The following is a 26,020-nucleotide window of genomic DNA, read 5'->3' on the forward strand; positions in this document are numbered from 1 at the left end:
TCCTTTAATCAAATCACCTTTATGGGACTGTAAAATGCATTTCTATTCACCAAGTTGCAAAGTTGATTAGATAATATAACAGTATTGTCTGGTCCACATATTTTAATGTTCTCCTGACTTTTGGTGGAGGTAGTGAGTTTCTTCTATAGCTATAACTGTCCTGGCAAACTGGTGTGGCAGACACGATGCGCCATTGCCCACAGTTGGTGAAGTGTTTTGCCCATATCCAATATGCTTATATATTGAACCAATACATAAGCATTGATTGTACTGAAACCAACCCAATGAGCTAGTTGCACTATATAATTCTATACCATTATTACATAGAATATTGCAGTAAATCAACGCTTAGCATCCAGCATAACATCACACCAACATCATACCATCTGGTGCTCTGTTTTCATCTCCCTGACGCCAACTTCTGCCCACACTGCGGCACAACTCTAGGTGCAAACTGTGCTTTTTTTTACAAACTGCTGCTGTTCACTGATGTTTTGTGTGTCCATGTGGAGCTGAGTGCGAGTGATTTTTCGAGGTCTTTACTCCCGGCAGGACAAAAAGAGGGCCGCATGGAGACGCAAGCTCTGCTTTATCAAACTGGATTAGCTGGCAGGAGGACAGGGGAACCGCAACGCGTGAAGAGGTAGGGACTGAAAAACTGCAAAGAGGTGGTTATGAGTGAGAGAGTGCATCATTCAGGGGTCCAAGCTAGATAGTACGAGACGCTGGGCAGGAAATGAGGCGAAGGACACCTGCTGACCCTCAGACTGGGCAGACTTGGAGCCCAGCGCAGAAACAATTTAAACAGCTAATACATGTCCTCCTCTCATCCTCTGTCCGTGTTGTACAGCGGTGAGGCGAGGGGGAGAGAGCAGTGTGATTATAGGGGTAATCCAACACACCTGTCAGAGGAGGGAAGCCACTATGGTCAGAAATGGTTGGGACAATGTAGGGCTGAACAATTTTGGAAAATATCTTTGAGATTTGCAATTTATGTTTTAAGGACCTTGTAGGATCTTGTTTATAATGCATTTAAACATACCAGGAGCAATAACATCTGAGAAAAGGCTGAAATATGAACTGCAAAATGAACACAAAAATCCGACGCATTTACAAACATGCTTGTAAAATATTTAGCTAAACCAGTTTTATACTCGATAAGACAGAGCATTTAGTTTGCTAATGCTGCTTCAATAATTACAGTGTTTGAGGTTTGCAGGCTTGCAGGTTTAGATCAGTGTGTAAAAAACAAACTAACAATATCTGCAAAAGGTTAGAAATGTGATCAATATTATACATAAACTAACAGATATTTTATTGATAGATAATAGAAACCCAAACCATAAGAAGTGAGAATTCTTTATATCTCTGACCTAATCTTAAGTGAAGATAGACCACAGAATTTAAAAACAAAAACTAATACTTTTGATTCTGTACTTCGGTGATAGTTATGTGTATACTATTCATTTATTAGTAGAATTGGAGGTATTTGATAATAAAAATAATCAGTGCTATTGCCTTTATTTTGCTATATTTTACACAACTTGGTGCAAATATTATTAAGAATTACCTTTCAGGCTGCTGTGTAAGGGCCACTTGTTTTGTGATGATCCCCTCTCACAGACAAACAACAGGAAGCTGGTTGAGCAGTGCAGGATGGGGGAATGGTGTGGGTTAGTGTGCAGGTGGAGGTGGGGTCCAAGCCGGGGGTCAGGTCCAAACATGTCCCTGACACAATGTGAACAGGAAGCAGAGAGGAAGAGAACAGCGGGCATCTGGACTGTCCCATAGAGACCTCTGCTGTGTGGGAAGAGCAGTGGAGCGTGGAGTTAACAAAAGATACAAGTTAATGACAGAAAAGGGGGGTAACTACATACATCTTTAATACAATATTTCTCAAGAATGAGAATTACTGAGCAAAACAAAAACAAGCAAACCCATGTTCTGTTTCGGTCACTGCATTCACTAGTTGTTTATTTTTCAGATTCAATGGTCATAGGAGATATTTTGGGCAAAATTAAGTGTTCAAAAGAAAATTAAGTCCTGTGGCTGCTGATGGACTTTTTTTTTTTAATTACTTTTTTTTTTTTATTACTTGAATTGGTCAAATATTACTACTATTTACTGCTGCTAATTACTTATTATTTGCCTTCAACCATGTCATGATATCTCAGGTCGCAACAGCTAACATGCAATATATAGGTTGGCCACCTATAGCTAAACTGACCTGTGACTTAAATAATGTAAATGCACAGTTCCGTAGATGTAGGTAGCAAACAACATAAAATATTCACTGAAATCCTGTACTTAAATATGTCTTCATTGTATAGTTTGTCCCTTGAGTGACCTATACCAAACAGACAGTTAGTAATTTATAGAAAAATATCCTCCACGGTCACTGGAGAGATGTCTTTCACACATGCATGACTTTCAGTGGAAAAGTAGATGGTTTTGAAGCTGCTGGAACCATTATGCTCACACACACCCCTACACATACACATGCACACACTTCCTACTGAGCACTTCCTATGTTTTCTTTCCACATTAACTGTCAGTCAGAGCGTCCCGGGCCGGGGGAGTGGTACAGATGATGATCCCAGTGCACCTAAATGAAATAAAAGCATGAATAATGAAGATGTCGCATCCATGTGTTGCATACAGGGACCGAACAAGCCGAGGAGATTTAAAAGCATATGCTGATTTGAGAGACACTTCTCTGGAGACTGTTTGTGTGGGGGAACGTTAATAGAGTCTTGTCTGTATGAGGATTTGCATTTACACTACTGCTCATGAAATACAATGAGATGCATCTTTAACAGTGTTCTGAGTACAGGTTGGATGGAGCCATGGGAGGTGAACATAACTACTTTTTATTAAAGAAATTTATCATAGTCAAGTTGACCCTACACTGGTATCTGAATAGTAATGGTGGTTAGCAGGCCATCTATTAGTATTCAGGCTGTATGCTACTCTGTAGAAGCCAAAATTTTCCATTTCAATTAGTCCCAACAAAACCTGATCTGGAGATAGGTCCCCGGGCACTGCCTGAGGCTGCCCACTGCTACTGACAATAGGAAGGACGTGTAAATGCAAAGTATGAATTTATACAGGGATCAGAAAGGTAGAACGTACCTTATTTTACCTTAGAAACCAATCTAGTCTATTTCAGGTTTAGGACCAGTCCCAGATAAATGGAGTGTGTCAGGGAGGGCATCTGACATACACAGTATATATGTATATGTAATTATGTTGAAAATAATATTATATGATACTTGCCTTTGATTTTATGTAGGGAAGACCTCGAGAATGCCCAGCAAGTACTAACGTGTCATAACTTTTATGCCTATTTTGACTGAAGGTTGAGCTGAAGTTACAAGAGCAAAGCTTAACCTGTTCTTATTATATGCGCTATAATAAATAAAAAAAAAAAATAAAAAAAAAAGTGAAGCCAGCGATCATTCCTGTTGCTTTACTTCAAGAGCAATTATTCGGGTCTCTAGTTTGACACAGTGACTCAGTTGGGTCTCAAAAGTGCCAAGACGCTAAAACGATGATAAAACCTTATGAAGTCTGTTGCCTATGTGAAGGAAATATCAAATGAAGTCAAATTAATTTCTTCTTTAGAGCTACAGGGTGAGTTTAATAGTTAAATGTAAAAAAGGCTTAATTAGCAAAATAGCTACAGAGCAATCACTAGTAGCCTGCAGGTTTACACGCTTCAAGGATAAGGGCAAATGATGAAAAATGTAGCCAAAGAAAACTGAAGTAGACAGTGAAGAGCAGAGCTCAACTTTTACACAAGTTAACGAACACACAGGTTTCTAAGTTCCCCTTTTCAATATCTAAAGCATAGAAGTATAATAACATGTAAATGCCATATAACTATAATAAAATAAATTAATGAATTTATATAATAAAGATATAAAAATCCAAACAGACTCTCTTGTCTTCCTCACCGCTCACTGGTACTCGTGGGCATCCATTGTTGAATCTATACCACCATCTAGTGGACGCCAGAGGATGAACATGTGAATCGTGTGAGGCTGCAATGGAATTATATGTTCTAATATAAAATAATTTGAGTTTTAAAAAAAAGTTTAACTAGAAGTTAAGTAAAAAAAAAAAAAAAAACAAAAAAAACGTTTGTAGAATTTCATTTTGAATTTAAATCAGTATTTATTCAATAAAAAAAAAAATGCACAGTCCATTTTTTAAACAAAACCATTTGTGAGCAGATAAAATACTAATTAACATACAATAATAACAATAAAAATAACATAACCTTCATGTCTCATAATTTAATTAATTTGTAAAAGGAAATGTTTAGATGGCTACAAAACTCCCTCTTGAAATATAAAGATAAATTGTACATATATAAAAGCAATGTAATCTTTAACCATGGTAAGATGACCAAGCAAACACCAAACAAATTAATTTGTTTGAATAGGTTATCTGAATTGTAATGTTTTAACATACCATCACACAACATGTTAATCATACACAATGAATAAGTGGCATTTTTCTCACTGACCCTAATCATTTCAATTTTTTATTTTATTTTTTTTTTTGCTGATTTACAGACTTTTGAAATGTCTTCAATTCTTCAAATTCAAAAAATAGTTGGGCATACCTATTCAGTCATTCATAAGTGTGAGAAACAAAACACTCGGGGACAGCTTTACCAAACAAATCAGGCCGAGTCATGCTATGATCCCTGACCAAAATCATTATGTACATAAAAAAAAAACGAGTTACATTTATATAAAGAAGTACGATGACAAATGAAATCTCCACTCAACCCAACATCACATTCACACACGTTCTTCATGCTGAAAACTATTGGAAACAGACAAAACAAATTTTAAGATCTGACTTAGAGACAAACAGTTTGAGGAGGACAGAGAACAGGGAGGAGGAGTGGTACCACCTGTAAATAGTGGGGGCTACTACTCTCCTTTTGGGACCCTATCCACCCAAAATAGCTGCAGCTTTAGGGTCCTCTCCAACCAGCCTCAAGTCTCTTAGAAGGTCCCCCTCCTTTGCACTTGCCAATGTAAAAGTGCCATCACTACTATACAATGTTAAGCACTGCATTGAGGTCCAATACAGCTATACAAGTTCTTTTCATACATTAGCATTTTACAAAATATTACAGATTCTCAGGAGTGTAGTCAAACTGTTATTCTTTCACGACAAATATAGTAGTATAGTTGAAACTTGAGAACATGCATCCAGCAAGTGTGTCCAAAGCGTGATGAGGCGTGAGAAATCGGCACAGCTACGGAGGACAGCTGTCTTATTTTGAGTGTACAAAGTGGGAGACACAGAGGGGAGAGAGGGAGAAGATGTCCGTCCATGTGAGATCCTGGCTCCAGACTCAGGATCAGTACTTTGGGACTTTGGTGTAATCTTCCTGCACTACGCTTTTACACAGACACATGGAGAGGATCATCCCCAAAAGCTGCGAGACAGATAGAGATGTGGTTTTAATAGGACAGCTTGACCAGTGGGATATACATGAAAAACATGTTGCATGAATGTATGTGACTAAATACAACAATAGTTATTTTATAAAAGGAAAAACTCAAAGGACTTTGTCACGTCTGATATTTTGCAATATTGTATCGTACAGTGGCATTGTACCTGAATTTTTCTAATGTATTTGAGCAAACTTTGTCTTGCCCCGATATAGATGTATTGTAGAAGTGGCTCTTCGGGTCAAAGCATGTGCTCTGCATGCACGTGCTTCATTACCCGATAATCAGGAAGTGTGCGTTACCGTGCTAGTTCAGCTTCACCATGACAGCAAATATTAGAAAGATGTTTTTAGCCATAAAAAGTTTCAAAGTGAACCTTAAAATCCTTGATAGCAAGCAGAATTTCAAGCTTTACAAGTTTCTGCATAGCTAATGTAACAGTTGTGACACATTTACAGTTAAGATCTTATCATAACCAGAAAATGGAAATGAGCATGTTCGGTGCAGTACATGTAGCATCACACTGACATCAAATGTGTGTTAGACTAGATACCTCCACAAGTGCCACTGCGACACAGATTCCCAGAATAACTCCACAGTTTTCCAGCAACCATTTCTCCACACTGGTTATGCAGCCCTAGAACAACATAGAGACACTGAGTTTAGAATTATATACACCAACTGGGAATTATAATAACATTATTTACTTATTGTGGGACCAGAGTCAGTAAGTATTTTGGTCCCTCAGCAGAACAAACAAACAATATTTTGGTGACTATCACAAGGGTTTGAGGTTAGGGTCAAACTGTAATGGGTAAAAAAATACTAGGTCAGTGTGTCAGCAGCTCTTGGGGATTTCCAGGTCAGCAGTGGTTAAAGAATGTTTCATGAGAAGAACATGGGGGAATAACATTAAAATGATTTGTAAATTCTAGCCAAAACCAAGGCACATAATATATCATATATCATATATAATAATGCATGCATTAATGAAAGGTTGTAACTCAGGCTTATCAACATATGAAGGCAGTTAAAAGCATAATTGAATACATTCTTATTTCTATCGTCAAATATCAGAACTGTTGCTAGAAATATGTTCTGAAATAAATATATGTGATAGTTGAATTGGTTTTTCAGTTTATAGCAAAAGAGGCTCTTGCTCCAAGTGTTTAAAGTGTGCACTGTGAACTGAATCCCAAATTGAAAATTGCATATCTAATCGCAAATCTAATCTAAATGATATTTTTTTATTTAATTGTCATATCAAACACATAAACAATCAAACAATGAATGAAAATAGATAATGTCTCAGTGCATTAGAAAAGTAGTTCTAATGTTATGCCTGATTTGTGTAGATTGTTATGTATATGGAGAATGACTCTGTGTGTGACCCTAACCGGACATGAACCAAGTCTTTTTCAAACAACACTGTTAGCTTTGGAGTGGGTTGTGTGATGGAAGAATAACAAAGGGTTAGCAGGGTTGAGGAGAGCAGAGGGAAAAGGAGAATTTTAGCCCAGACAACCACAGCGCTGAGCCTTCCTTCTGTTTGAACAAATCAGAGCACATAAACTCTCGCTCCAGCTGTTGGTATGCATCCTACTGATTAACCACTACCCCACTGGCACAATAAGTTGGCACTGCCCCATATGGTCCAAGCCAAATTATGTAACAGGGAAAAGGTGCGGGTTTTATCTGGACAGTGCAGGCCAGTGCTGACGGCATACAGACTTTGGTCTAGCCTTACATCAGTTAACAGAAGAAAAAGTGAAATAAATCACTGGTTAATAATCTCTTTCACATACATTTTTGGATACGTGAAATTGACTTTTGTGATCATTCAGACTCGGCTCTTACAGGTAAATTTAAAAGATGTCTCAGCCATGACAGTCAGTTGCTTGCCATGGTAAAATAATAAATAATAATAATAATAATAATAGTGCAGCTACCGTTTGGTAGACAGGCAGGTCTGAGGACAGGTGCTCACACAGACCCATTTCCTTGGGGTCTGTCCCTGGCAGAGACAAGTTTCGACAGGAGCAGGAGTATAGGCTCTGACTGCTGTTCTTTATCACCAGGTTATCAGACCAGTTCCCAGGTCCGTTCCATCCACAACACTTCATCTGAACAAACACCAAAAGCAGAATTATTATAAAACAGAAAACAAAAAATCTAATGTCAGATAAAATAGGCTAAAATTCGTAAATTTCTTTAACCTAGTTTACATTAATCACCCTCAGCAGTGAATATTCAGAGGCTATGATGCCATGTTTAAGAAGAAAGTTTGAAAAACATTGTTAACATAGTCTCAGCAAATGATAAAATGAATGAATGATGAATGAATAAAAGAATTATAATGTTAATTTCCCAGAAGAAGATTATTGATTAACAAGTTAATAAAATGTACAACCACACAAAACTTAAAAGAAGTTCAAACCAAGCAGCATGTGACAAAAACAAAACATGTGACTTTTAAAACATTTGCATAAAAAATAAAGAAGAAATAATTGACTCTGAGGACCTTCACTGTGAATTACTGAACAATGAGCTCAATGTAAACAGTGTAATTTAATTTAGAAAAATAAGTGTCAGTTGTGATAACAGCTAAGAGCAGGCGTCATCTGTTGTTGTAGCCTGACTCCGACTGTTTGACACCATGCATAAGTTTGGTTTATTTTTTATGTGATTACTCATCCTTACTCAGCCTTTGAGTTCTGGTACAGTCTGAGGCATTGAACAAAGCTGTGGACTGAACTCACCGATCTCTGGATGTAGTCCCAGGTGTGCTCCGTGGTCCTGTTCTGACCGGTGTAGTTGATTATCATGCCTTTGATAATGCTGGACATCTCATATTTCAACTGAAAACACAAAATACATAATACATGATTAGACTCACATTGTTTTCAGACCTGAGCACCCAATAGAGTGACTACATTCATACCATACTCCATACAACTGTACAACAACTAACCCTTATAGATAACCCTATGTCATGTCAAACACTCTTTCATCTTTGCACTTTTTCTCCTTACCTCCTCTTGTATATAGGGAAGATATATATTTGGATTACTATATTTCTATGTCTTATTTTTACTTGTACATATACATTTGTATAATTATGCCTTATTGGACACCAGATAGATTAATGCTACTTATATTGAATTTATTGTTGCCATTTATAGCGCTGCTGTTTTTTATTATATTATATTGTGATGTGAGCTGCTGTGTCCAAATAATTTCCCCTGTAGATCAATACAGTTTGTCTAAATCTAAGTCTAATCTAAGTTTATATTAGGCTATTGTGAAGAACCCATAAAATATAACAGAGATTTTTATCTTTTCTACTTAACTGTGGCAAATTTTCATAACACAATTGCTTCAGGTCAAAACTAAATATGATAATTTGCTAAAATCAGATACTGTAAAGCATATCCTGTATATCCTGTTTTTTAGCTTCCCTTTAGCCTAAAGTCAGCTGGATAAGATGTCTGTTTCCTTTTAGACTGATATATTTAGATTGAGTATTATTCTCCACATATTACACACTGATAACATAGCTATGAAAGATATGTAGTGCCCAGGCAGATTTAATCTTGAAAGACTGCACAACACATCCTAATCAAAACATAATCACAATTTAAGTAGATGCAATTACCAAATCAAATCAAATAATCGCATCATTATTATTTAGTTAATTGAATGTCATTTCTAAACAAAAATAATACAAATAAGCTGTTATTGCAAAACTTTCAGTTTTTAGATCTCTACAGACATGATCCATGAAATCCATGCAATTCTTCAGTTAGTTTAGCAGATCAGATTTCCCCCTTCTGTCAAATTGTATTTTTGGAGTTGTTTACAATGTGTGGTCTGAACAGAAGCCTACTTTTTAGACATAAATTACAAATCTAATAATAATTTGCAGAAGAATCAAATTTTTTGTACAGACCTAGTGAAAATGATCAAAAACACCCATTCCCTCTCTGCTATAAATTACTTGCAACACGTGTGAACTTTATTTCAGAGGCCAACTACTCCGGTGGTACCGCCTGTGGTGTCTCCCGTTGGCTATAACATCGCTCAAACGCAGCTAAGTCCCACCATGGCTGTGTTTATGTGTAAAACCACCAGGCAATGGAAGTGAGTGCATCTTCTGAGCTGTGGCCTCACCCTATTCTGGGAAGGAGCACCACCCTGGCCTCGTGGTTAGCCTTTAAACACAGGGAGCAGCGCGAAAGCTATAGATGTACAAGTTCACAAACAAGCTCCAGGGCTAACGGCTAACAGGGTAGTAGTAAGAGAGGCCTCCACCTATCCTAACATGGTTATCAAAGGAAAGTCTTTTTAAATCCTGGGAGGGGTGGATGGATATAAATGAAACCGGTCCAGGGAGGAGGCTTTGACTTGTTGAAGCACAGCACTCCCCGTAGAGCAAACATCAGGATTACTAAAGCTTAAAATCATTAACAGTGTTTGTGTACCTTGTTCAATCAATCTACTTTCTTATTAATCTATGTATGCATTGTCCATTTGCAAATAATTATTTTAAAATCAAAATATCAGGCAAAATAAAATGTGTATAACTAGATTAGTTGAATTAATTGATTTAGAGCATGTTCATGTAGCAAGATATTTAAAAAATCCATAATACATTTCAACACATCTTCAAAACAGAAGGGGAAGAAGTTTAAGGTAAATTCTAAGTTTAAAAATAAAGTTGACCTGAACATTTATGGAAAAATATTTTAAGAATATATCACCAATATCAATTATTTTTTTAAACTATTATTGGAATTAAACTTCATCTTCTGCAGTCAGTTGAATTTTAGTTTGCAAAAAATCTGTGTTTCCACTGATGATACATGATACTGCCAGTAGGAGGCGTTGCACCACCAAATAAGTGTAGTCTATATCATGGCTCGCAAATGTTGTAATTTACTTGCTTATATGAGGCCAAGCTAAAAATACCAATATAACTGTCTGTGAGTGTTAGAAATAGTCAAATGTAGCCCACAAAACACCCACGCATGCATAGATGTGAGAAGTCTGTGTATTGTGTATTTATTATACCACAGGATATAACTCCACCCCCTTCATCTGACTACGAAATCTAAACCCATATCACATTACATCACTAACATCCTGTCACACTTTCCACCTGCTCATTTGTTCTCTAAACAGTCAACAAGAACCTGGGGCAACTTGTGCCAAAAAATAAATAAAACAATAACCAAAATGCAACAGGCTATTTACCCGATCCCGTTGGAAGTAGATAAGAACTCCAGCCGTGACTTGAGCAATGAGGATGAGTAGCAGGCAGGTGAAGTACTGTAAACAAAGCATAATATAGGGATTATATGAGAAGTCAGTTTATCTACTACAAAAAATTTAATGAAATTAAATAACATTACAGGTCATATGGATGGTGTATTCATGACATTACCAATTTGTGCCCATAGAAAAAAATTAAACAGGTTCAAATCATACACAGTTGTAGTTGCATCATTTCACAAGATGGAAAGTAGTTTCTGTTTGCATATTACGTTTTAGTTCTCTAGGCAATCCTCTAATCCATTTGCAAGTGCATTCGTGTAATCTGGAAGCCCAAAATTTGCAATAAATCACAAAAAGTCTTCAGAATATGACAGCATTTTTTACATTAAGTGGAGCACATGTTACAGCTATTGGTTTAGTTTCAATGCCTAATCTATTATTTAATGTCTATAATGGGGTTGGGTTGGGTTGTTGGAAATCAGATACTAAAACTATTCCTGCTGTATCAACTTGATACTCATTTGAACAAGTAGTATTAATAGTGAAAAAATAAACAGAACAAAATTTAATCTTTCCTGAAAAAATTTGGAATAATCTTGCGCTTTTTATACTTTTATACTTTTTAAAATGATCATTGTTGTATTAAAATTGGTTTCAAGTATGGAGTTTGAAAAGTTGTGACAGCCTATTCTATTGTGAATAATATATGTTTTTAGTTAACCCCAAACCATTGTATTGTTATCATTTGGATTGTACATGTGGTCCAGCCTTTTCTAAACACAGTCAAGAAAAGAGAAATCATTCTGCTCGATAATGGCTGATAAGACACAACTTAACCATAATCTGTTAAAGTCTTAAAGTAACGCTCATTGTCCCGCATGACCTCCTTAAGTATTGTATGTGTTGTGTGTCTCTATGGGGGAGCACATCGCCAGCTGGTCATTGTTACTGTGTGAAGTAGGTCAACGCCGCTCTTCAGTTTAAGGTTTAACGCTTCACAGGTCACACCCCCATCCTGTCATACATCCCCCTACCCCCCTATCCCCCCTCCTCCATCACTCTTCACTGGCTTTATCCCTGTCAAACTGTACCCTGGTTTACCCACTTAGAGCAGGCTTGCATCTACACAGACCTGACTCCTATTTGGGAATGTTCCTTCGGCTATCATATTCCACAATAAGGCATAAAATTCATCTTCACAGATAATGTTTCAAAGGATGGCTTTTGACTTCCTATTTCCATAGAATCGTGTAGCTGATGTGGCCCCTCCACGAAGTTACATTAAATTGAACTTTTTATATTATTATTACCTTTTTTCCTCATGTGTTCCTCTTAGATGTCCCTTTTGTATTGAAACAGCAAATAATCTATCACCTAATGTGAAGTGAATTTTTTACAATTTTCTTTCAATGTATCCAGATTTTAGATTAGCAAAAGAAAACTGCCTTGTTGAGTGGAAGATTTATGACAAACAAAGCACATTTTATAAGCACATTCTTGTATTTAAAGCACTGAAAAGACAAACAAGCTGCACACACAACATTTAACTTAAATTCATTTACCAAACAATTGTCAACACCACACACTTAGATAATAACTCAATTCTTGCTCAAGTTAAATATCTGACAACAAGACTAGATCTAGGTAAGGTGAAAGTATGCGTTATCACTCTTACCAGACCCAAGAGGCAGCGGATTTCGTAAATGGCCCCTATGCAACCAAAAAATCCCATAGCCATAGACAGAGAGCCCACTGAGATGAGGATATAGGACGCCACTTTCACTGTGTTGGACGATTCCTCTGCACACAAGAAAAAAATACATTACATTAGTTTTTAACTTCTTTTCTTCTGTTTGCAGGCTTGACTTTGCTTCCTCATCTTTTGTGATTTCTAAAATGGATTCAGCTTGATTTTTGTTCCCACAATATACAAAAGATGGGCGTAAGTAACTTTTCGGGTGCAGAGTCCACCACCTGCTTTTCTGTATGTGGATGGATGTTATTATACTTTGCCTGGAATGTACCACAGTATATATCTCTATAGAGACAAGCAATTGCCACCAGGTCAAAGTACATGTCAGATCTGTGGAGACATGACCCCACTTCTTTAGTTGCCTAGAAAGATGCTTGTTTTATAATATGTTCTAGGGAAATGAAACACCTGTAACTGAATATGTTATTTTAGACTACACAGTGGAATGTTTCTGGCAAAGCAACATCATCTCCATAGAGACAAGCAGGTAACAGACTCTACAAGAAAGTTTAAATAGTGTATCTTAAATTTAAGCCATACAAAGTCTGTTTAATAGAATATCTTTAGCAGAAAGTGGGATCCACAAAGTGACAAAGTGAGAGAAGAGGTTGGAGGGAAAAAGAACCAGAGACATTTTGATTTGTGTGTGTGTGTTATCTGCTTTGGCTGAGCTCCACACACTCTGGGCCCAGTCTGCAGATGAAGCCTGAAACAAAGCGCACTGAAATGCCTCCAACTAAACAGTGTGTTGAGCCAAATATACCATCTAATCTGGAGCCATCAGATAACTCTGTCCACCATTTTAAAGAAAAGCTGCCATATTTGTCCCACTATAAGAAAATATCGGGTTGTTATAGTTACACAATAAATAACAATTACGTTGATGGATTAATATATTTCAGGCCTGCTTAGCCTGGTTTATGGATTTGGTATTCCACAATGTAAATAGGCATATCTTCCACTTAGATAGTCCTGACCATACCTAGTTCAAGATCGGAGATGGGTCCAGACTACTGAGAAACATAAGCATGCATCTGTTCATTGATCATTACTAAGGCAGTTTGTCTATTTTCCATGGTTTAAGTGCTTCTTAATCTGGAAAGCAATTTTTGCTAATAAAATAACAACTATATATTCAATGTAAAGGTATGTGTTTTAGTGTAAAAAAAAAAAAAAAGATTTATTGTTATAAGAAGTGTAGTACAATGCTGGTGACTTGGGTCCTTCACGTAGTCCCACTTATCACAGGAAGCAGACTGTTTCTCTCTCAAAGAAAATAAAACAAAGTCTTTTAGCAGCTCAGTAACACTTCCTCATAATGGACCAACATCTTAATGGCCTATGAGAGAACTCATATGTGACCACTATTGAGATCTTATCATTACCACCAAAGGATTCTACAGTACTAGTACAGTATTTATACAGATATACAAAGTCGTCAAAGTTCTTTTAAAATTCAAATAGTAATAATATTTTAACATTTCTACTAACTCACTTACTACTCACTAAATCCAACTTCTATTTTAAGTCTTACTTCTATTTAAAATAGAACTCAGTGTTATCTTTAGTGTACATATTAAGTAACTTACACGTGCACATTGTTTTTGTTTTGGTGGATGGTCAACTGCCAGCTTACATTTTATTGCTATTACTATAATGTTCTGCCATTATGGCATTAAACTTCAGAAAAAAAGAGCAACAAAATACACGTATCGTATTGTATATGACTGGTGTCCCACCCTAGAAGAAGTCATAAGGTTAGGTTAATAAGGTTAATCTTAACACAATTTATGAAACTTAGTCTTTCCAACTTTCTCCTAGACCATTATGTACATTGTTTAAAGTATAGTCCCATACAATCTGCTTAAGTATTATTGTAATCCACAACTGGACCACATATGCCTCAGCAAAAGCTCTGATTCTCTGCAATCCTGTCATGTAACATGGCAATTTTCTATTTAGGCCTTTGCTCCAAAATAGTTTCCAAGAGGCTTTCCATTTAAAGAGCCAACAATTATGGAGCTCTTGAAGAAAGCTGGCGTGGGAGGAGTGGCGACTTTTTGGCTATAAACATGGACGGAGACACAGATTCCAGATTCAGCTTGTACACAGATGGACAATGTAAATATTATGATTACACGGATTTAAGATACAAATGAAAGAAAATAAATTGAATGCTCGAAGCAGACCATGCAAGACAACTTACTTCTTGGTTACAACCTGATTGTAAATGCTCTGTGCACATATCAGCTGCATTTAACAGTTCAGACCATGGGAAGTGAATAGTAAAGTAGTAGCTTTGGCATGTTTTGGTATGGTTGTAAGTTATTACTGTAGAGGAAGTAGTGATTGTAGTAATAGTAGAGTACAGTTGTTTATGAAGCCACTCATAGTATTGTAACATACTAGGGGGGCAAAAAAGTTTTGTCTTTTCAGAGCTTTGGAAACTAGTCTGCAATCCTTCTAAAATGTTGCACTGAGGAACGCACAGACCTTTTGAAGGCTTACTTTGTTTAAACAAAAGGAAGGCTGCATTTTGGTGAGGAACAGAATGATAAATCCAAGGCTTGTATAGGTTTGTATAGTGTGTGTGTTTGTGTGTGTGTGTCAAAAAAGAGTAGAGTTGCTACAGGTGTTGTAGTAGTATCAGTCATCGTCTGGCAGAGAAGGCATTTTAGCTGGCAAATCTTACATAATATTGGAGATCTGTACATAAAATGAAACAAAAAAATTATGCTTTGTGCAATTTTGGAAACTCTCTGGTGCACTCAAGACCTTCAAACATCTCCAAAGCATATGTGACAAAATCCCCAAAAATACTAGCATATGAAAAAAACTCACATTTAGGAAGGAAAAAAAATCCCTTTTATAATCTGAAAATGAGACTCCATAAGATCAACAAACCAGCATTACAGTTTCCTCTTTTGCTAGTGCCTGACCGGCTCATGGCTCACACATGAAAAATGCATTGAAAGGAGGCCATGAAGCCCAAGATAGTCGGGGATGTCCTCGGGGTATCGGGGTTCTGCTATCACCACAGGAACAGCTGGATTTCCCAACAATAGAACAGGGAGGAAGATAAATATTGTACTGTCTACAATGGCAACAGATAAGACACAGTCAACACTCGACCTTTCAGTGACACTTTCAGGTGTAAAAATATGACTGGGGCCTTCAGTTTAGAACACTACGTCAGGTGTGCAGATCTAAATCTAAATGGGCTTTTTATACATCAAGAGAAGACATCTGCTCTAACAGTTTTTTTGTTTATATAATAGTTTTTAAAGGTGCACTATGTAACGTTTCTGGAGGAGGATAAGTCACTTCATTGTCTCCATGGAGAGCTCATGCTTTGCCTAAAATCTTCCACAGAATTGCATTACACTTTTCCATTTTCAGGGAGACAAGCAGTTTATACTTCTCGGCCATGTTATGGGCCAGATCTGTGGAGCGGTGGCCTAGCTCTATGTAAGAATGCATCAAGGTAATGAATGAATGCAAGATACATAAGTTTAATACCATACTGTGGTACATTTTTGGTAAAGCAATACCATCTCCATGAAGACAAACGGGACGGATAATCCACCTGAAAAGTTACATATTACTGTTTTTGCCATTTAAAGATAAATACGTTTTAATATTTCTGATATTTTCAAGGGCTTGGGACGAGAATTGCATTACACTATCTTAATTACAGTCTATATATTTTACTTTGATGTGGTTTTACAAACAACTGCATTTGAGTCAATCCCAGATTTAGTTTGTTTGAATTGGGATTGTACTATTTTTCAGCATAACCCATAGGATATCGCATGGAGCCAAATGAAGGTTGTATGTTCATAGTTCAGACATTACTTCAAAGCACCAAAAGATATATAGGACATAGTATAAACACATATTTGGTTTCCATGTCAAGTTCCCATATAACAGAAGAAAGTTGCAGAAGCCTGAATTGTGAGAAAAGTTGAACTGCATCTGCACTGCTCCATCTGGGACACATGCACAGAGCCTTCACAAAGATTTACTGCAGCGTGGAGTTTCCATCTTGGTTCTCTGCACTTTTGAGAAAGACTCAAACTGGCTTTCATTTAGAAGTTATACTCTCACTAAGACTTACAACACAACACAAAACTTTAGTGTGCTGTAGAAACCTGTATCCAGAATGCTTTATAAAAAGATTAGTCATTTGTCAGGGACACATTTTGGTGTGGGTTTAGACCACTTTTAAGGTGATAAATTTAATGCTACACACAGGAACATTCTAGTCAAAGGAATAGTATCACAGTATGGCTTTAAACGTATCCATTTATATGATGACCACCAGGTGATGCCACCAGTCCTATTTAGAGATAAGATCTGAGCAGAGAGCCTGCTCACTGTATGTTTTTCAAGGTATGCTTTAATAATAAAAAACCCTATAAAGATAGATAGAAGTTTGTATTTTTTATTTATTTTGACGTCCATTAGCTGTGGAAGCACAGCTATTCTTCCTGGAGTCATTTTTATCATTCATGGGGGTTTTACATGAGTATATGAATACATTAAATACCATTGTATTGTTGGCAAAACAATAACAACCACCCCACACAAGTTACATAGTGTTCCATTGACACTGCATTTATTGTTCAAATCATTAACAATATTGCTACTGATAATAATTGAACTCATGTTATCGGCAATCTCTTCAGCTGTCAAGTACCATTTTCTGTGACCTGTTTTTGGTTCTTACAAGAGTCTTGGCCTAGTGGGATACATTCCACTGAAACTGTGCAAATATTCCACAGCCCTCGCCAATCTCTATTTCCTTTCTCACAGCTGAACCCACTTGGACTTTTACAGCAAAAAGTCTGAAGCAGTGAGGTTTAAAGACTTACGTAGGACGGCAATGAAGCTCTGGTTATCAAAAAGCACCCATAACCCGAAGCCCATGATGACTGCCCCAAAGATCTGCAAAGACACAAAGAGATATTGAATGGGTGAAGGGTCAGGATGACATACGGGTTTGTATCTGGTCCAACGGGAGTTATTGTGGGTCACATCTGGGAGTCATCAAAATTGTTTTTTGCCTGTATCTACTGTCTCCTTCAAAACAAAGTGCACAAGAAAAGGAAAAAAGAGGAAGTGGTAAAATTCTCTATTTGCTTTTTAACACTTACAGCATGCGCAGCTGTACAGTAAATACAGTCACAACATTTGCAATGTCAACACATCCAGTAGGCACTAACTCAACACTTTAGTCTTGTGTATGGTTGTTCAAGAATAAGATTGGCTAGTCTTGAACCATGTTGTGAGGCATGAAGATATGAGACAATTGTTACATGTTATTAGACTTAAATATATATTTAGAAACAATATTCAATGTATTGCCCATTGTTACCTCCACCAAGGAGGTTATGTTTTTGCCGGCGTTTGTCTGTTTGTTTGTTTGTTTGTCTGTTAGCAACATAACTCAAAAAGTTATGGACTGATTTTGATGAAATTTTCAGGATTTGTTGGAAATGTGAAAAGGAAGAACTGATTTCATTTTGGGGGTGATCCAGAAGAAATCCTGGATTCTGGATCACTTTGAAATTTTAGTTAACATTGTGGTAAATGGGGCCAAAAATTTTGTTTCTTAATATCTTCGGTTAATTATTGACCAAACCCCATGAAATTTGACTCAGGGATGGACAATGGGATCCTCTTTCATATTCCAAAGGCTGATCCGGATCTGATCCAGAAGAATTTTATCGCAATTTATATAAAAAATGGGGGTAGTCCTTGGCGGAGGTCTGCGCTCTCTGAGTGCTTTTCTAGTTAACATTATAATACAGGAAAAGCTACTGTCCCAAATTTCATAGAGATGTAAGTTATGACATGATGATCTTTTCGTGGGCAAATGAAAATGTAATGGACAGTGGAGACTGAGTCATACAAACACAGCATTGGCCCTGTGCAGCTGTGTTTCAGAAAAAACTGAGCAGTGCAAGAAGGACACACAAATCCCTCAAGAATCATGCTAAAACTGTCTTCAATGGATGTCCCAGCCCAAATATTTAGTGTAAATGAGGGGAAGCCCACTGAAATGAAGGTTGGTGGTTGAATTATTGCTATTAGCATTATTGCATAATACATACTGCTGTAATTTGTGTTGAGCAAGACTCTTGGATATAACCATGATTTTATCAGTGTGAGAGTGTAACTGTCAGTGGTGGTTGCAGGCACAGAATAGCTGCCACATCTGTTAGTGAGTCTACTACAGGGCAAACTCTGACCACAGCTCTTAGCACCATGAGCTGAGTAACACCACCACTGAGCATCAAATGAATAATGCTCAGAATTCTGCTGTGTCTAGAACATTGCTATAAGAAAATCAAGACTCAGTGGTTTAATGATAAAATTTCCAGTGACAATCGCACAATGCACTTTTGGTGATATTGTCATATCATGATTCAGTGCTTCCATCATGCTTTGAGTGAATTAATTTATGAATTGGTGGTTTTAACCAATCACAGTTAATTCTAAGAAAAATCTGATAGCTTTAGTTATAGGAAATGCACTAAATCTATTGTAATGACGTCTGATAAAGAGTAATTTTTAAATGTCATATTAAATATTCCATTGTGATAGGCAATAGACATCACTGTATCTACTTTTTATAAAAACATTCATAGTCCAGATCTGTAGTAGTGTAATTAAAAGACTCTTGTGTGAGTCTGTGGGGAGCCCTGATGGTGCTCAGACCAGAGATGAGAGACTGCACTTGGACACAGAGCCTTCTCCTGCAGCAGCCTACAACAATAATTAGGACCCTGCTTAAGACCTGTTCAGCTACCGGCAGTCATCATTACCCCACCACTTCCTGCCTCCACCATCCTCCACAGCATAAAGTGTCCACAAGAACATATACTGACACACACGCTTCCTATTAGCCACCGCTGGAGAGAGCACTTCAAAGCCCTGTGCAGGTTTACAGACTCAGTCAAACAGTCTGGACAGCTCTGCGTGGTCTTCAGGCGTCAGGGGTCTGATTCACCTCTGACTTTATGTTGTGAGTGAGGAGGCCACAAACACCACACATCTGCTGCTGTTTAGTGGAATCAACACAAGGTCACCTACTTCCTTCTATGACTGAGGGGATACTTAATTGGGCTTGTATACAGTGCTTCTTCACATGTAACCAACCGATAAACAAGCTAATAACTATTAATCTATCAGGTAGCATTGCTCCATTAAAATATAAACATGATTATTTGGGTCAGAATTGAACAAATATTGCACAAAATGCACAAATATTAGAATTTTGATCTAATCTACAGTGAAACCATGTGGTTTAGAATTTTTAGTTTTTTAATGACAATAATAAAATCTCTGTCTTGCTTATGTTTATAAAATGATTACTGTATTTATATGTATTTTGATAAGATAAAATGAAATGATTTGTGTTAAAAGTCAGTTGGTTTAGATAAATGGCATTATTCCAGATATTGAGGGACATGATGAGGTAATCCAAACACCAAAACTGACTTTTAGCCATGTTGGAATGTTTTGATTTGTTTCAATCACACATGTTTGAGCAACCTGCATTATTGCGCTGTTTTCATTTCACAAGCTCAAAATATTCTGTTCCACCTTGTGATGTCATGAAGTGGTAGTTTTCAAGTTAAAAGCTACCCTTTACCTTCAGTCCAAGAGAGATGGGCAATTTCAGGGCTGAAAAGTTCCACATGATTCTAGTGAAGGTGTGTGCAATTAAAAACACAGTGGAGCACTTCCTGTATTACCACATGACATCTCAAGGTGGTACAGAGTGTTTTCTGATAGAAGAACTCAGTCTAAATATGGAGGATTTGTGTGTTAAACACGTGTGAATGAAACAAAACACAACTCCAAGAATGTTTGTGATGAGGAAACGTTACAACATACTGTAGCTCAGAAAATAGCATAACATGGGCTCTTTAAAAATATAAACACTGGAGTAATAATTGCAATAGCAGAGCTTTACTCATAAAGAGCCTTAGTAATAAAAGAAAGAAATTTGACTACTTACAAAAAAGAGGAGGTTGAAGAGAAAGAGAAAGTACTTGGTGACAGCGATGCATCCTTTTCCCATGGTGCCGGTTCTGGAAGAAATCGGGACAAAATGTTCTTAAATCACAACATTTAAAAATAAAACAAGAACATACACAAATGAAACGTCAAAGCAAGATAAGAGAATGATAAGTGTATCCAACTATGTCCAAGGCCTACTAAACATGTGCCCACCCACATATATGGAAATTTATAGCATGTTTAAGATAGCCATGTAAGACAAAACAAAATGGCTGACCTTGAACCAGTTAGTTATCTTTAAATTAAACTGTATTTTGAAGTAATGTTTACAATTTCTTACATAAAATCACAATATTAAAAAATTATACTACACAAAGGAAACACCTACTAAACAAGTGCCCACCCACATTACATGGAAATTTATAGTAAGAAAGATAGCAACATGAGTAAGACAAAGCAAGACGGCTGGCCTTGAATGAGTCAGTTAGCTTGAACAAGGATACAGGGATTTCTGCACAGTTGGGTTCACAATTAAAAACATCTTCAAAGCTGCAACTCACAAGTTTCTCACTCGTAACCATCTCAACATGCTTTAAATACTCCTTTTACAAGACAACAACTGGCCCATTTATACATTATAGGCACATTAAAGACTATATGGTCATCTTTGTGACTACACTGTCAACTAATTTGGTTTTGTGATTGAGGAACCACCCTGTAGAGAAGATACAGAGGGGAAAAGACCACCACAAAGGCGAGCATGGTTACGCTGTAATGGAGATGTGGTAAACATAACAAGCAATATCGTCCATTCTGTGTGAGATTGCACTAGAGTGGAAAGGAAAGGCAGCCACCTTTCCACAACAGTGTTTACAACAGCTATAACACTGACATATTTTTTACTTCAGTAAAAGAGGCTCAATGGAGAAGTAGATTGAACAAGTACAAATACTACTCTTCTTGTAAATATGTGTGAGGGTCATCACTGAGTCATAAACACAATTAGAATTTTTAAGGATGTCCAAAATATGATTGGATTTTGTACCATAATTAGAAGGTGGCATTCTGTTCAGAGGGTCTGCAATTTGCTTGACTCCACAGAGATGTGATCCTGTGTGCTAGTCCAGTGCTACAAGTACAATTACTGTATAATTACAAGTCGGGTTGCAACAAGGTGTTGACACAGGAGTTGCAGCTTACCAATTTGCCTGGAATATTCCACAATATAGTATTATCAATCTCCACAGAAACAAACATGTGACACCACCATGCCACACCAGGCCATGTTTATGGTAGGAATGCATGCTTTAGCTGTAAAATCAGCTGTAACTGAAGAAATGTGAAACTGAACAGTTCAATATCATACTTTGAAACATTCTCGTTAATGCATGTCAGTTCTCCAATTAAAACAGAATTTGTCTCTGAAGAGATTTAATCTGAACAGTAAATCTTTTCTGTGCCTTGGCAGAGGCAGCTGTTTTAATTGCGATTTATATCGTCTTCTGTAAAGAGGTTTCCATAGAATGTGAAACTATGAATGAATCACATACAAATGAATCGGATCCAAGACATCCTTTTTAGACGTTACTGTATTGTTGGATGATCAAATTAACCATCATCTGTAACAATACTTCATGTGCATGTGTAAGAGAGGACATGACGACACACTGGGTTCTTCAGTCCGACTTTCCTCTGACTAACATTTTCCTCTGAGAAACACCTGTAACTCAGGCCAATGCCACACACACTAACTGCTGCAGGGAAAACTCAAAAACTCAAAACCTGCTTTGACTTAACCCAGTGCGCTACAGATCCAAAGATAATATTTACCACAGCAAACCAAGCTTTTTCCTACGCGGCAGTGCATATGCTGGAAATAAACCCGGCCATTGTGGTTATTGCTGAAAATATCTTCTTAAGACAACTCCCTGTGTACAAGATGAGAGGGTCTGTCATTTCAGCATCTGATATGTTCACTTACAATGCTTTAAGGTTGTTACTTGTATCATTTAGTCCCATGTAAAAAGGTATACAGTCATCAAGGTCAAAAATACACATTATCATTATGGTATTGGTAAATGGGTGCAACTGAAAATTACATCACAAAAACACAGGATGCATATTTGAAGAAACTGTTGTAATGCTAACATAACTACGAATAAAGAACTATAAGCTACAATTTATTTATTTGAGCTAAAGCCTGACTTCATGAAAATAGGAAGTTAAAAAAATACTTCTGAACATTTTCTATAGACATGGTTTTATGTCATACAATTAAACAATAAGACATGAAAATGCTTTTTACCGTATATTAGTACATATTTTTTGGGCAAAAAAGTTAAAGCTGTATCTTTAATTTAACACAATTTAACCAAAGGTCTTTTAGTAAATAGCATAGCACAGTTTTACAGTGTATTTACAATGCTTTTTTTAGTATGTGGGTTTGTGGTATGCTATGCTACCTAAAAACACCCATGCAGAGAAACACCATGGAACCATATCGACATATTTATAATGGCACATCTCTCAACTGTGACAAAGGCATACTCCATAAAACAATAATTGCTGCAGGGCCCAATTTCACTAGCAAATGGGGAACTTACAACAAAGGCATTATGGTCTTTAATTTTGCTTGCAAATTCTTGTTACCGAAAAAGAAACCAATGGTGCAGAGGTGTAGCTTGGATGCCGCAAACAAGTAGCGTTTTTGAAATAATTTTGAATGTTTTTGTCATAGTGTAGATTTTTTGTATAAGAAAATTATATGCGTTTGTCTCTTCACCTCTGACAAATTGTAAGCAAAATGGAGAAATATGAACTGACTGAACCATTATTTCCTAAAACCACCCCCATCAAATACCCCTAATCCCTAAAGTAGATGCTCTTTATGTCTATGGTTGGTGAAGCACTCTGGATTACAACAGGATTAGTTATGACCACCGTTGTTTGTATACTAAGAACAAGACATAGGGCAGAGGTTCACAGTATATTTAGACTCAATTACATATTACCAAGCAAAGGTCTTACCAGATCAAATGACAGTAAAGTACTGCTAAAGAGTTTACAAGTGCTACGCCTCAACTTTGAAAGGGCCTCGACTTTTATCACATTTTCAAATTTTTTTATTACATATTCAAATTTATGCAGAACTGAAATAAAAATCTGAATTGGTATAAGTCTATACACCACAAGACACTAGTAGAAAAGTACATGTTGAGTCAACTTAACTTTCCCAACCAAGTTTACTTCATAAAACACCCCCTTTGTTTAGTCACCACTTCTGGTTTGACCTAAATGCATCCCGAACATATTTTTAGTTTTAGTTAGCATTATAACACTGTATTTGGGTAAAAGATTATGATTATGAACAACACAGCAGGAGCAACAGATGGCCTGGATTGCAGATGAGCATAGAGTGGTTTTGTTAATTCTTTCAGTTTTTGTCCTCTTTTATTGTTTAAGAATGGGAAATCCGTGTCACAAATTCTCTTGAAAATAATTAACATTGTATGAAGGTATATAAAACCAGAATAAGTAGGTCTGGTGATATCTGAATCAATTCTAAACCAGGATTGAAACTGTATATAATGTTTAAACCACTGTTTTACCTGCAATGGCCCTGCTGTGAGGTTACAAATCTGTTCAAAGGAAGTCCTCTGCTCAAGACAGCTGCACAAGTCAACAAACAGGTAATAAAGCAGGCCTAAATTTGGAGTGAGATGCTACCAGTATAAGGATCAGCACTAAACCACAACTAAACAGTAAACAGAGGACACAGTTAAGGCTAACCCATGTCTTCATTTAAACCACATGATTTCTGATTAGAGAACTGCCACCATTAGTGCACACCCCACAGTTTGAGACACTCAGCGGATGACAGATTTGAAGTCCCTTTTGCATAACAGCTACCTCCCACCCCAGCCATCACCCAACAAATCAACTAAAGCCCTTAATACGAGACCCCAATCCTGTTTAAACATCTGTATCGCTGAGGTCTATCCATCTGTACACACAGGATATGGTTTACTGTCCACAATGGTATTTGGGGAGTTTTAAGCAGCAATTCGGTTTCAGTGACGGGAAAACTCAAGGAAAGAAAGGAACGTCATTGGATGTTGTCAAGAAACAGAAAATGGCTTTAACTTGAGCTTGCAATGACAAGGGGCAAAGACAAAACCTACATTTAAGATCTAATTGTTAAGTATGTCCCTGAAGTCTATAAACAAGTCAGTGTTTAGTCTAGATTCGGTAAAGTGTGCAGCAAAAGGAACCTTCCCATACAACACTGGTGGCCCTGGTTCAAGATATGAGGTTAGAAATTGGCTGGGGTGAAAAAGAAGATTAGAGCTGGTTGTGTGCATAATTACAAATCATTTACGCTTCAAGAAGATGAATTTTACATCTAGTAAACCCAAACAACAGTGGCTCTCAGTGATCCAGGCCTATAATGAAGTAGGCCTACTTAGTTGACCGCCTGTCCTAGTGCAAATTAGACTTTAGAAAATAAAATAATAAATCACTCCAAGTTTAAATACAGTATGAATGGGCCCACAACCAAAATGATATGTGAATAGGTAGCTAGTCGTGTAAAAACATGTACATACATTAGTAAAATATAATAGCCGACCAATTCATTGATTATAATGGTTAGAATTCTCATACTGATCTTTGTAATCTGCCAGAGATTAAAAAAAAAAAAAAAAAAAAAAAAGGGGGGGAAGGAAAAAAGAAAAAGAAAAAAAGAAACCAAAACAGAAAGTTAATAATTTACCACTTGTTACATTAGTACTTGTAACACGACTTTGTTTTTTAACAAAGGCTTTTTAAGAAAGTTATTAGAGATCCATCTTCTCCATCTATAGGTCCATCCAAGCTACTTTCGTTCAGCCTGGATCACAAACTTTAGCATGCGTCTAAACAACTTCTGCTTAAGCTAAAGTACTTTGTTGCTAATCTGAGGACAAAGAACATACAACGCACTTACTTTGTGCTCCTGTTTGGCGGAGTTGGTGGTGGAGTTGACGGTCCGCTGTGTCCTGATCGTGTGAGATCGCCTGCAGTACTGAAGAAGTGTGAGAAAAAGCCTGGTCCGTGTGCGTGCGTAATGCGTGCGTGTACGAGTGAGTGAATGAAAGTCCTCCCACCCCCTCGTGTGGCAGCGGCAGACCTGAGACCTTTAACCCTCTACTGCCCAGAATGTGCCAATGGAAAAACTTACTAAAGGACTTCATAATCAGTTTTAATCGTTTAGTTTTGAACGAGACTAATACATAAAAATACACATAGAATAAAAATGGAGGGGGAAAATTTTATTTACTTTAGATGAATGTAAATCATATTTTTCTATTTATCTGTGATTACATTCAATCCGATATCTATTAGCTTCGTATATAATCTACTCATAATGTAAGGAATAAGTTAATACAAAATTGAAACAGAATAGAAAATACAATGTAGGCTTGCAACTCCAGTTGTGTGGGTCTAT

At 37.0% G+C, this 26,020-nt stretch overlaps 1 protein-coding gene across 1 annotated transcript; it reads right to left on the minus strand.

Annotated features, from left to right (window-relative positions):
- Nucleotides 1–4,184: 4,184 nt before the first annotated feature.
- cd82b (CD82 molecule b) lies at nucleotides 4,185–25,673 on the minus strand. Its single transcript, XM_020935126.2, has 9 exons — nucleotides 25,520–25,673; nucleotides 20,534–20,606; nucleotides 17,379–17,451; nucleotides 12,427–12,551; nucleotides 10,731–10,805; nucleotides 8,237–8,335; nucleotides 7,427–7,600; nucleotides 6,031–6,114; nucleotides 4,185–5,461 (listed from the first exon to the last, which is right to left on the minus strand). Exons 2-9 carry the CDS (start codon nucleotides 20,594–20,596, stop codon nucleotides 5,384–5,386), a joined length of 771 nt encoding a protein of 256 aa, XP_020790785.1. The 5' UTR covers nucleotides 20,597–20,606; nucleotides 25,520–25,673; the 3' UTR covers nucleotides 4,185–5,383.
- Between the last annotated feature and the right edge of the window lie 347 nt (nucleotides 25,674–26,020).

The sequence above is a fragment of the Boleophthalmus pectinirostris genome, unplaced genomic scaffold, assembly GCF_026225935.1.
Source record: "Boleophthalmus pectinirostris isolate CB_2022bp ecotype Guang Dong unplaced genomic scaffold, ASM2622593v1 HiC_scaffold_2, whole genome shotgun sequence".
Classification (NCBI taxonomy): Eukaryota; Metazoa; Chordata; class Actinopteri; order Gobiiformes; family Gobiidae; genus Boleophthalmus; species Boleophthalmus pectinirostris.

Coding starts and splice junctions, on each gene's coding strand:
- cd82b (XM_020935126.2), bottom strand. CDS start 20,596: ATGGGAAAAGGATGCATCGCTGTCACCAAGTACTTTCTCTTTCTCTTC. Junction 17,452..20,533: donor TCTTCAACCTCCTCTTTTTT/GTAAGTAGTCAA, acceptor GTGTCTTTGCAG/ATCTTTGGGGCAGTCATCAT. Junction 7,601..8,236: donor GGGACTACATCCAGAGATCG/GTGAGTTCAGTC, acceptor GTGTTTGTTCAG/ATGAAGTGTTGTGGATGGAA.